Source organism: Acromyrmex echinatior, chromosome 12 (assembly GCF_024713525.1).
Source record: "Acromyrmex echinatior isolate Ae372 chromosome 12, ASM2471352v2, whole genome shotgun sequence".
In the NCBI taxonomy this organism is placed as follows: Eukaryota; Metazoa; Arthropoda; class Insecta; order Hymenoptera; family Formicidae; genus Acromyrmex; species Acromyrmex echinatior.
The window spans coordinates 8,118,744-8,132,112 of NC_141863.1; the positions used below are offsets into that span (position 1 = coordinate 8,118,744).

At 32.7% G+C, this 13,369-nt stretch overlaps 2 protein-coding genes across 4 annotated transcripts in view; one reads left to right on the forward strand and one right to left on the reverse strand.

Annotated features, from left to right (window-relative positions):
- The window catches only part of LOC147907791 (uncharacterized), a 117,262-nt gene that overhangs the window by 83,983 nt on the left and 19,910 nt on the right, over nt 1-13,369 (reverse strand). The window lies entirely within an intron of this gene.
- Nucleotides 1-13,369, forward strand: part of LOC105145184 (uncharacterized) — an 84,144-nt gene that overhangs the window by 55,231 nt on the left and 15,544 nt on the right. The window contains exon 2 of the mRNA XM_011054583.2: nt 8,995-9,232. Within this exon, the coding sequence (XP_011052885.1) occupies nt 8,995-9,232 (238 nt within the window). The remainder of the gene's footprint in view (nt 1-8,994; nt 9,233-13,369) is intronic.

Sequence of the window (13,369 nt, forward strand, 5' to 3'; positions counted from 1 at the left end):
TGCATCGTTTTGAAACGAATGGCGATTCCGAGATAACTTATATATAACATCGTATGAAATGACGTTGTACGGTTATACATCGCGCGTTTCGTTTCATCGCTGTGGTTGCATGCCCGAGCGCATATTAAACTGTTACAAAGTAAAATTAGTTTGATTAATTCAAGTCGTCGACGGGCTTTGTCGCCGATCGGATCGATCTACGAGCACGTTTTGTCACGCTCGAGAAAATTGCGATGCATGAAGAAGTAACGCGCCATTTCCGTGCAAACTGCCGCTACAAATTACATTCTTGTTGAATCACGCGCTCTCTAATCCGGCTCATTAAGATAATAAAATCTACTTTGACGCGTAACGCGGATGTAATAAATGAGAATAACTGTTCAGACTTTATTCTATTTAAGTGCGAATTTAAGCTAACAAATTCTATAATCGCAAAAAGAAGAACGTAAATTCAAAATATGTCCGTCAACAACAGAATCAACCTTTAAATCCCACGAGCTGTATGCGATAGAGGTTTAATAGTTTAATGCTTTATTTGCTACGTGTTTTTCATGCAGTCCGTACGAGATCCATCGAATTCGTTCGCTGTTTTTGTTATCGTAGGCTGTATATATGTTAAATTCACGGGTGACTGAAATGTTATTGACTGTGTAAGAGCGGCTTGTTGCAAAATACTAGCAAACATTGCATTGTAGTTGAAATTCAGCTGTCAATCTTTTGGAGAGCTCGGTTAGAAAGCTATTGGTAAATGATTAAGTAATTTGTTAAGTACATAAAAACCCCTAAAATAGGAAATAAAAATTCATCGAGAGCTCCATTGTTCTGAACTATAATGGAAAGCTCGTGAGATCATAAATCATAGTCTTTTGCATTATTTCAAGAAGAAAGTAATTAAAGTTAAATGATCCCACTAGCATATTGCAAGCGCGATTATTGCAAAAAATTTATAATGGTAAATAGATTCAAGAGGATAAGCGGCGGCCGCTGAGAGACCGTCAACGACTCGCGATCGACTTTCGTATCGGGATGAAAAAGGGCTAACTGTCATCCATGCCGTCGAGGGAATATCGATTTAAATATAAAAACGATACCGACGGAAAGATATACGAGAGGCTTACAGTATCTTGACAGTCTTCTTCGTTTTTTCATTTTAAGCTCGCCGTCCCGCCGAGACTGGGGTTTGTCCTATGGACGGTAGGGCTTGTCCTATGAACCTCGAGATTTCTCTTTACGCTCTCCTAAGCCATCCGTACTGCCGCACTCCCTTTGTGTCCGGTATACAAGAAACGTCCGCGAGTCGATTTATTTTCGACGGATTGTAAGAAAACGTGAGGACTAGGAAAAATAGTATCTTTAGACGCACGAAAAACAACGCATTTTAATATATAAACATGCAGCTTGTTAAATTTTACATCTTCGAGAACGAGAATCCTAAAATGTTTTCGTGATAACATTCCTATTTTTGATGATGCTTTTTCTCTTTTCATTTCATGTCAGGAAATAATAAAAAATTTTTATTTTCAAGAAAGAAGCTATTAATTACTGCAACATCATTTTTCAACAAGAATGTAAAAGTTCCTTCCGATATATTTTTGCTTGTTGAATTCGTTGGCTAAAATTAATTATCACAATTTTGAGAAAAATGACATCAAAGAGATTAAGAACAATAATTTTGAGAGTTTTATTTTATGACGTTACAACTTCGCCAAATTTTTTTCTAAATATCATAAATATCATATTAGTATTAATACCGAAAGTATCAAATTTTAACTTCAAAATATATTTTGTTCCATTTTGGTACGATTTTTCATTTTCGAGATATCTACAGCATTTTAAAAATGGCTCTCTTTTGTACATGGAAAAGGCATTTACTCCATCTTAATCCTGTATTAACTATAGAAAAAAATATAATAATGTTTTTGTACTTACAAAATATAATAAAATCATATCAAATAAAAAAATAATATAAAATTGACAAAATACAATATGGAAGATTATAATCTTATATAATTTAAGATTACAATCTTCCTGTCAAATAATATTTCGCCAATTTTATATTGCTTTACGATTTAGTATGATCCGATTATATTTTGTAAGTACAAAAGCACTTATTTTTCACATAATTCCAGTTCCACGATGAAACAAAATGCCTTCTCCATGTATAAGGACAATAGTTTCCAATGATAAATTACACCAAAATAAAACAAAATATATTGTAAGAAAAAAATAATATTTTTGCGTGGCATTAACAAAATTTAAAAAAAAAATTACTGGTAAAGCTAAAATATCATAAAAATTCTGAAAATTGTCATTTTTAATTTCTTCGACGATTTTTTTTCAAAATTATGATGTGATCGTCAAATTTGGCCAATGAATTTGTATTCAGCAGGTAAAGATATAAGACATTGCTACTTTCTAAATTTCTTAGAGTAAAATCTCATTCCAAAAGAGTTAAAATATAGTCACTACTGAAAAAGAATGAAACATTTGCACTCTTTTTCAATAGTGGTAGCATTTCAATGCTTTTGGAATAAGATTTCATTCCAAGAAATTTAGAGAGTATCTCGTGTCGTAAAAAAAGGTCAAATTTTATCGAACAGTTTTATCAATCGTTTTGGATGCTATTGGAACCTCATTTATCTTCATGGAACATAAACCACAAATTGATTGGGAAATTAAGTTAGCTCGGCAGACCTGAGACACCCTGTACATAAAACTACCGATAACGAGTCAATGTGCGTTCGAACGAGGTGCCGAATCGATGAGAGGCAAATTCCCGTGTTTTAATTAAATTCCTTTTGTGCAGGCACAGCAATGTGACAATTTATTTTAAAATCGACACCCGCTGTAACAACCATAGAACTGATTTACTTTCTGTCGTATGATGTTGCCAGGTATTCACTATGGCTTTTAATATTGACAGTTACATTTGGTTTTGACACTATCAATTATTCGAAAATTTTAGATGATGCTTTTATTATACGTAAAGAACAATAGCATTTAAAATAACGATATATACGAGTATAACAAAATATAAATAAAAATAACATGTAGATTAAGACTGGAAAATATCGGTGTGTACTTTTAATTTTTAATATATTTGAAAAAAGGAACATCTGTTATTATAACACATCACACACATATTTTAACGTGACAACCATTTATCACGACATGACATACTATATTATCGTTGCTAATGTTAAAGGACTTGTTTCATTGAATAGTCAGGGAGAGGGAAGACGGAATATGTTACGTCGCCAAAAATAGAATTTCATATCGCAAATGTCACGCTGTAAGAATATTAAAAATTCAGCGTTCAGTCGCGCGTGGAATTTAATAAAGACATAAATACAATAACGTGCCGCACGTGGCCCCGTGGAGAGACGACCTTACACATTCTTTTTTTTTTCCCCCATTTTTCCCAATTTGTGATCGTGCGCCATCCCAATTTTTACCGCTCGTCTCTCGTCCGTCGGAGAGGCGTCGCGACGCGAACGACGACGAGCGCCGTCGAAAGTCGTAAAGATGCAAATGCGTCTCCTGGAGAGATTGCCAGCTGTCCCGAAACCGTCGGGGAAACCCACTCGATGAATCCACCAGCCCTCTCAATGCCTCCCTGAAAGCTACGTCCCGCGGGAAACGTGAGCCGGGCTCCTCAATTCGCAAATATGTATTACGAAAGGCGAAAGGGCAAGTATTTCGGAGACGGTTTGAAAGAGTAACAGCGTATACTCCGAACGTATATCTCTGCTTCGTATATTTTCGAGATATTTCTCGCATAAACCCCATAAGGCACGCGCTGCTTGTTGTTGCGAAAGAGAGAAAGAGAGTTTTCGAAGCGTGAGGAAATATACGAGCAGCGAACCGAGTTTAGGCAGTCGAATATATATTTTTTGGATGGCTGCTCTCTCTTTCTTTCACCGCGTGATCGATGAGGCAACTGAAACGAGGTAGAACTCGGAAAAAACACGCGTCACGTCGCTTTCTACCCCCCCCCCCTCCCCCTTCTTTTTTTACTATTTCGGAAATTACCCGCTATTAGCGTACGCGCACGGTAATTTACCTTGCTACTAATTACTGCAATATTCTCGTGAAAACGCTGACGTTCTTGTTACGATAGCGAATGCATAAGTCACGAAGCGCGTCCGTGCCGGGTGTCCGGTTGTGTCTAATAAACGAAAATTTATCCTCGCGCGACACGTCGGTTTATTTGCCGGCAATTTTATCCAGCGTCGTGTCGCCGTGTCCAGACAAAACGCATGTATATTATTCGGTTTGTAATTATAATTTGCGAATTTGTGCAGGGTCATCGGTAATTCTTTGGACACCAAGAATTATTACACTGAATGCTCAACGTGCCTCGTATTAATCGTTAGCCTTACGAATACTAAATAGGAAGAACGAGGCTTCAAATGCAAACGTGAAATGAATTAGCTCTTAAAATAAAAAAAAAACATTAAATGTATTGATTGCCATTGTGAATTAGTTATAACAGTCTTAATTATGGATATTAAATAGGAAGAAAATGAGGCTTCAAATGCAAACGTGAAATGAATTAGCTCTTAAAATAAAAAAAAAAAACATTAAATGTATTGATTGCCATTGTGAATTAGTTATAATAGCGTTAATTATGGATATTAAATAGGAAGAAAACGAGGCTTCAAATGCAAACGTGAAATGAATTAGCTCTTAAAATAAAAAAATTAAATATATTGATTACTACATTGTGAATTAGTTATAACATAGATTGTACTATATTTTTATGTGAAAAAAGAGGACGATAAAATCCTTTTTGTAGGTGTCTTTAAATAGACTTTTGCACAAGTAGCGCGGATTTAGTTTGGCAATGCGTCGAGCTTAAAATCGTTGTGGCCTGGCGGTGGTTTTTATCCGATTTTATGCGGCGAATCTTCCCACATGAAAAACTGCTGGTTAAAATAAATGAACGTTAAATCTACTAAAGGGATATAAGATTATTCGGAACACTGGGCTTTTAAAGCCCTGCGCGATTGTTATACCATTTCACGTCGGTGATGTGCTTTCAATTCGCAAAAAATACATTTATTACATTCGCGTCGTCCGAAATGCCACGGTGAATATATCAGTTAATCCAACAAATAATATAATTTTTCATTACCGAATATATTTTATGACCGCAAAACCTGCAAAATTTTCATAAATTAATAGAAATTATGTTGAAAATCTAGTAATTAACAAAATGAATCTAGCAAACAATGAAAGACGAGGTATGTATATACTAGAAAAAGCTCATTAAAAAAAACAAATTAATATAAATTATCAAATTAATTATTCAATTAATTGGAAGAGATGATGATTTTTTTCTGATATATTATAAGTATATTTAATTGATGTCTATAATTTCTTAAACTTTTTTATTCGTATACTTATTACATTTTACGCGTTCTTATATTTTTAATTAATAATATTTCACACACGATTCTCTTAAATCTTGTGTTATATTACGCGAACATCCAAACTAAATCAAAATTTATAAGTGTCTTTCATCGTAGTTTAGTGGCTAATCGGAAGTGTCCAAGCGAACGTGTAATGTAATCGCGTTACACGCGATAATGGCTGCATTGGCTACCAAATATCAATTAAACTTTTCCAACTACTTTCGTAACTTGAATGAAGGCTTGTGTTTATTCAACCATTGTCAGCGATATAAATTACAAGACTAACGCGATGACGATGCGGGCTATCTATCGTGAGCGCTCTATGGTCTCATCTTTTTCAAGTTGATAGGTACTGATTAAACTTTCCTTAATTTCAACATACGGCTATCTCGGCATTATATGTCTTATTTACAAGACTGAATAATAAAGCAACTCGGCAAAGTTTATTATCGGATGCATATCGGGGTTTCTTAAGACGAATAAGAAGCGACATAAAGACCAACAAGACAAGCTTATACAAACTTTAATAACGTAGTCAGCATTTTTTAAAGTGAAGAAAACTTTATAAAGATCCTTGTGCAAAATTAAAATTATCTCTATTATCTTTTCTTATCGTTGTCTCTTATATACTATACTAAAATATCACGTTGAGCATATTTAAAAAATTTGATAAAGTCACACATATTAGAAAAAAAATTTAATTCTTTTAACAAAACTGTTTAGTTGAGGCATTTTTTAACAACTAAGCAACAACAACCAAATATTTAATATTCTTGAGGCTTCCACGGGTTCTTTTTATATAAAAATTATGCATTTTGTGGATTTTCTCCGTGTCCAGATCCATTCTTGGAATGCCAACGTTTCGTGAACCTTGCAGTCCATTTCATCAGGGCGAGGAGCTGATACTACATTTATGTCGCTTCTTATTCGTCTTAAGAAAATCCGCAAAATGCATAATCTTTATAAACCAAATATTTAAGTTATATAATAAAAAAATTTGATTGTTTCTAATAAATATACTTTTCACCTTTTTAAACAAAGTATAACAAAAATATTTTTTTATTCCAATTAAGCAGTTTAGTTAGTATAAACAAATATTTTGGTTCGGCTTATTTTAAATTTCACAGAACAAAACAGCATAACCTACTGTTATACTAGGAAAAATATTTTACTAACAATAAAATATTTGATTAAAATACAAAATATTTAACCGCAAACTAACCTGTTTTATTACTTTGTTTGCTTATAAATTAAACTATTTAATTGGCATAAACAAATATTTTTGTTATTTAAAAAGCTGAAGTGTATTGAGCAGAAGTAACTAAATTTTTTATTGTACAAACAAAATAATTGGTCGCTGTTAAAAAATGTCAGTTTTGCTAAAGGCGCTATATTTTTATAATGTACAACGTTACAGAAATTATGAGAATTCATGAGAATTTTTTATTTTTTAATTATTATTCATTTTTTTCTATAATTTAATTTACTAATTTTCCTAATTCAGAAGAAAAGAACTAAGTTTATACGTAAATTTTATGTTATCATAGTTTCTGAGTTCCATTTAATAATAACATCGTTTGCACATAGTCGCGACATTTGTTAAAAAAAAAAAAGGAAAAATAACACAGTTTCAAACAAACGACCGCGATTGTTCATGCAACGAGATTCCCACGAAACGACAATTGAAATTTTTTGCGGGCTATTCGACAAAGGCCATATTTATTATCTCGTTAATTTTAATCCCCCGACCACGCTATGTGACCCAGTATCACATACACCTCGACGACAATGATTTACGGCGCTTTTCCGGTACAATAAAGCAGAAATGTGTACGCACGTACACACGTACATGGATGCAATATGCACGTATCTACTCAGCAAAAACGAAAACCGCGTCTACTTTTATTTTGGCCATTTCATTCGTCCGTACAAAGTGCTTCAAAATTACCGGATGTCATTTTCGCTGAAGATTTTTCGATCTGTGAAAATGTGGTAAGAAATGTCGAATGTCTGTATTTTTCGAATAACTAATTGAGCATAAAGAAATTTCGACAAATTCTCTTTCTCCCTCTATAAAAATTTAAAAAGAAAAATGATAAAATAGATAAAATTCTAAGAAGCACAAAATTAATAAAAATGGCGCATTTTGCGCATAGCATTTATTATGAATATTCTTGATTAATCTTGAAACAACAAAACACGTTTGCGCTAGACTGAAATTCACTGGTATCACAAAGACAAAGCAGAGAAGCCTTTATGGACCTCGGACCTCTGCAAAGATTATTATAGTCATTGTTCAACGAACTCTCCTTAGCTGGTTCCCGCGGGCAAAACCGAGTATCGTACCATCTGAGCTCAACAAGTTGATAATCTGCATCACCACTGTACATCAACTTCGGACCTAAGCGCTTTCAGTGGGTACATTAGCATCATGTTTAATATACGAGGGAATTGAATAAACAATTACCTATGTTTGCACGTAATATGCGACTTTGCGCATAAATTAAACCGACAGTTAAAGCGAGTTTTTCCCCTAGATAACGTAATGAGTAAAAACTACATTTATTACATTCCATGAGAATTGGCCTTTGAATTGGCGCTTTCTGAAGATCGAGTTTCTTCACAAAATCACCGCGTTACACGAGAAGAATTGTCAAGATTAGCTTTTATGAGATACTCTGGGACCGATTTTGTAATCTGCCCTATTTGACGCTATTATTACTACAACGGAGATGAATAGGCGTCTGATTTTCTCAACATTTTGTTGAGACTAATTCTTTATACGCCTAACTTTTGGCCTCTCTACTTTTCTAAAAGCATCGGTCAACGTCACTAAGGAGAGTCACGAGTAAGATTGACGAACATCTTATTCCCTTGGCGGGCAATGTTCGCAACTATTATATAATGTTCTATTTAAGATTCGCTGCTGTTGTTTATCATAAGACCCGCGATGCAAGAAGTCGCGAAATTGAGAGATCAATCAACATTCCGGATAATAAAAGATAAGTCCGACGAAAATATATAGACTACTACTTTTAAATGAGATTCAGCATTATCCGGCACAATCCGATTAAAGGTATAAAAGATTTCATGGAGATATAAAATTGAAATGATCGGGCTAAAAAAATAAAAAAGAAATCCCGCGCGCATTATGTCGATCGGAATTCGGTGGTTATATTCGACTCTCGACGATATTATTTCTATGGACTTAATCACTAACGATCGCGCGGCCAATAAATTGTCCGTAATTTGCTTTAAGCTTCTCACGGTATTATCTATATCTACTTTCGCCAAAGTTACTGGATTACTCCCCCGCGCACATACTCGGTATCTCTGCACTTTCTTCCGTCTTTGCAAGCTCTTTAACCGATCTCGAACCAATTTTTTTCCGAGCTAGAATCTTATTTTTTTTTTCTCTTCAACTTTTTAATATCTCAAATATCCTGGGAATTGAGGCTCAAGTGGAAATCATGTTTGCGGAAAGATATCGATTTTTATCTACTTAGCGCTTAGTAGGTATATGTTCCATTCAATTATTAATTTTTCAGGTTGATTTTACGAAAACCTTTCGTTACAGATAATGGACAAATGGTACGTCGTAGAAGTACTGCAACACAAGCTCGATCCCACAAAGCCAGTGAAGACCAATATCATTGTCAGCAATGACCTTTGTCCGATTGTGAAGTTGAGACCGTTTGAACATTCTTCATTGAAACTGTGGTGGAGTGAGGAATCTGGAGACCTGGAATATACCTTCCGGATACCAAATATTAACACGAAAAAAGGCTTGTGGCGAAATATGTACCCGCAGAATGGTAAATTTTCATATTATTTTGGTTCTGGTATTTATAGAGAAGAAAGTGATATTATGGCTAATGTATATATTGCCTCTCTTAATATCTCTGCTATTATATAGCGAATCTTAATTATTTATGGAATTATTTGTTCAATAATTCCCTGTTACATAACGTTATAGCAATACTCAAGCCAACACTTATTATAACGCATTTTTACTTTCAAGTATTTTGAAACGATTCTGAGGCACATTTTAGCACTTAATCTATTTCTTCATTTTTCTTAAACTTGAGCGTATTTTCACGCGAATATATGTATTTTTAAGTGTGTTGTTTATTTAACATTTTATTTGACTGTATATATTTTGAGTTGTACAAATTTAAACAAGCATGGTATTTTGCTAATGTGCCCTCTATGAATATTGATTACTCATCACGGCCTCTTTTTTGAAGTTTTCATATCAAAATAATTATTTAATGATCGATTGTAGCTCTACTGTTAATCTATTAGGTGTTGGAATTAATTCGTAGCGTTTTTTAATGAAAGAATGTTATTTATTTCACATGAGCATTAAAAAATACATTAATGAAAGTACTTCCCATCACTTGTAAAACGCTACGAATTAATTCCAACACCTAATATATTTATTAGGTGTTGGAATTAATTCGTAGCGTTTTACAAGTGATGGGAAGTACTTTCATTAATGTATTTTTTAATGCTCATGTGAAATAAATAACATTCTTTCATTAAAAAACGCTACGAATTAATTCCAACACCTAATATATTATATGTATTATTTTTAGTACTGAGATTTTTAGTACTGAGCATCTTATATGCAGAAGTTATGTAAATGTACATACATTTATTTACATAATAAAATGTTTTACTTTTTTGTTAATTTTATGACAAAATATTGTTTTCTAAACAAAATTAATTTTTTAAGGCTATTTTTATGGAAGGCCACATTACCACCTATGTTTTTCTTCGAGTCATTATGCAATGTCATCACATTTTTATTAATAGTGTGTAAAATGTTACTAGGATGCCATAATACTATTTTCTCCTCTATGTACATATATATCTATATATATATATATATATATATATATATTCGCTGTTTTACTTTTTAATTTTAAAATATTTTATTATCGCATGGAAAGAAAGTTTTGCCAAAGTATTTAAAAATTTAGCTTGATATAGATCTAAAAATAATTTTGTTAAACTATCAAAACAATTATTAGGACACTCAAACTAGTTACTAAAATATCAAAACTTTTTCTAGTACTGCTCATCAAGCTAGAGCGTCCTACACAATTATTTCAATAGTTCACTAAAATTATTTTCAGATTTGTATCTAGTTCAATTTTTACACTGAAAAAAAATGTACTACATTTTAATGAATATTTATTTGAATAATATCAATCAACATTTATTTAAGTAAATATTTGCTCAATAAAAATGATAGTAATTAAATCAAAATAGTTTATGTACTAAATAGTTTTTATATTTAAGCAAAACTTATTTTTGTGCGATGATGAGGAAACATTCCTTTTCATAAATAATAGTTCTTATTACGTTCTAATATAGTTCTCATTTGAAATAGTTTTTAATACGGTGTTAAATAGCATCTAATTGAGCATAATTCAACAGTGCAACATTGCGATTTAATTAACAAGTAGACGATGGCTATTCTCGGTTAGAATACGTGCATTAATATTGAAACCAGATGCATTAATTATCAGTGATGCAAATTAATGCGTTTGTATTGTACATTTGACATCCGTGCAATGAACCGTGTAAACTAGAATCTGATGCAAAAACATATTTGCATAAGGAGCAATTGCAACGAGAATTGTGATTAATAACATCTGGCGAAATTAGGGTAACACGGTTTCAGATTATAACTTCTTTTAGACAAATCAATTGAAATCGAACGGGTGAATGGGTGGGCTTTACTTCTTTATATCTTAATCGAATCTTTCAGCATTCCGATTTTCTCGATAATTTCTAAAGTATCTCGAACGTTTGTTCCAATTATATGACAAGTTACGGCTCTCATCGCGATTGATTTTCCATGTTACACAGTTAGCCAAATTAAGAAATCTTTCGTGATAAAACTGAGATTCTTAATTTTTCAATCACTCTTAAGCAGCATTTTGCCCAGACGATCTTTCGCCAAGTGTCTCTTTAGAAACGAAGAAATAGAATTACGAAGGACTCTTCAAAATGGCAAAAAGGAAAGATGACGAACAATTTCTGCGAAAAGCATGTAATAATTTTAACATACGATTCACAACTTTATTATATCTCGAATAGCTTTTCGTGAATGGACAAAATTAAAACTCGGTTTTCGTTGGAATTTTCCAATTTATCTCAAATTGTGACGAAAACGTGTTGCGCTTTTGCACGTCTCGCATTAGTATTCCTTTTTCGTTCTCTTCCTCTTCTCTTTTTCTCTCTTGCATACTTCGAATTTTATCGATTTATTGTATAATAAAATAAAACAAATTTTGAAAGAAATATGTAACTGATAATAAATCCGAATTATCTGTTTATTGAAACGTTACGTTTTTTATATATAAGTTTAAAAAAATGACTTGAAGATATCTTCTTTAAACATGAATATCGGAAGAAAAATTATCAATATAAAAGAATTAAAGAAATAATGAAAGTTTTTGATATTACACTGATGAAAAATTAAAATTTTCATTTCGTATGTTTATTAGAGTCTCTCTGTTTCAATAACGAGGAGGGAAACACATATATTCAGTATGTAAACTTTGGTGCGAAGTTCAAAGTTCTTTCGAGGGTGATTATCATAAGCTAATCCGAATAACCGATCACGCCACGCTTGTCGGACGGGTGTGGTCGAAAGTTTCAGGCAACTCCTCACAGAGGAGTAAATTGGATTAACGATTCGGTTGGGTAGCTCACGTTTAAAGTTGCATCGGCATTAGGAACGTGCCATTAGGCCGGCGGCTCTTAAGATAAATATGCGCTTTGAATAAATCGTCAAATGAAGACAAACTCGCAAGGAAACATTTCTCTGTCATGGAAGAATCAATCGGAATTTATTCCTCAATGAGATTCGCATTGCGAATCTCGAGAGAAGCTGTGAACATGAAGGAAACGAAAAAAGGAAAACTATAAAATCAGGACAATATGACGTCTATATAAAAAAGATCTAATATTCTAAATAAAGCGTGCTTCTTTTTATGTATGGATTTTTTCAATTCTGATGTTGAAAGTTAATACAATTAGGTGATTATTAAAATAATAAAAGAATAAGGTATTATAATAATAAAATTATAATAATAAAAAGATTAATTAAAATGGTTATAAATCGGAGAAAAGAACTAATTGTATCTGTTCAATGCTTTGGGAGAAAGAAAATTACAACAAAATGAAGTATTATGGTAAAAATATTGCAATAGACTGATGATTGAACAGTAGAAAAAAATAAAGTAAAAAATGAATGGAAACGGGTTATTGCGCTCGTTCGGTATTCAGACTGATTGATAAAGATTTCAAAAAAGGAAAGAGATTAAATTGGTTCAACAAAACTGTTTGGCTCGCTGGATACTTTCTTCAACTTCGCCCTCTTTACTACGTTTGCTTCCATTGGTGGATTAAAAGCGTAGAGATTGAAGTTTGTTAAGTGAAAAGCAGAATACTGATTTCTAAGATCTGTGAACGAAAACACGAAGGTAATATTTTCTATAAGGGAAACGATTGTTAATAATTAATAACTACTATATTTTAAAATCTACAAGCATTTTGAATATCTACCTTTTTTAAACGTATTACAAGTGGACTTGTATGATCCTTCGAGGAAGTAATCACTTAATGTAACGGTAGAACAGAGTTCCTCTGAAATCATTGTAAAATTCATACGAAATCCCGATGTATAATCCGATAATTACATATGCAACTACGAGAAGTAATTGTGTATAATATTAGATAAAATCATTTATTTTATCAAATGACTTCATATATAGTAAAGAAAATTATTTGTCGTCGAATGAAATCGTCTAAAATAAAAAAAAAATCATGTGATTTGTGGGACAATATTTCAGTGGTTACCTCCTCGTGATCTTTTTTAGCCAAATTGAAGTTGGTGAAATCACTCAATAGTACAAGAAAACTTCAATTATCGG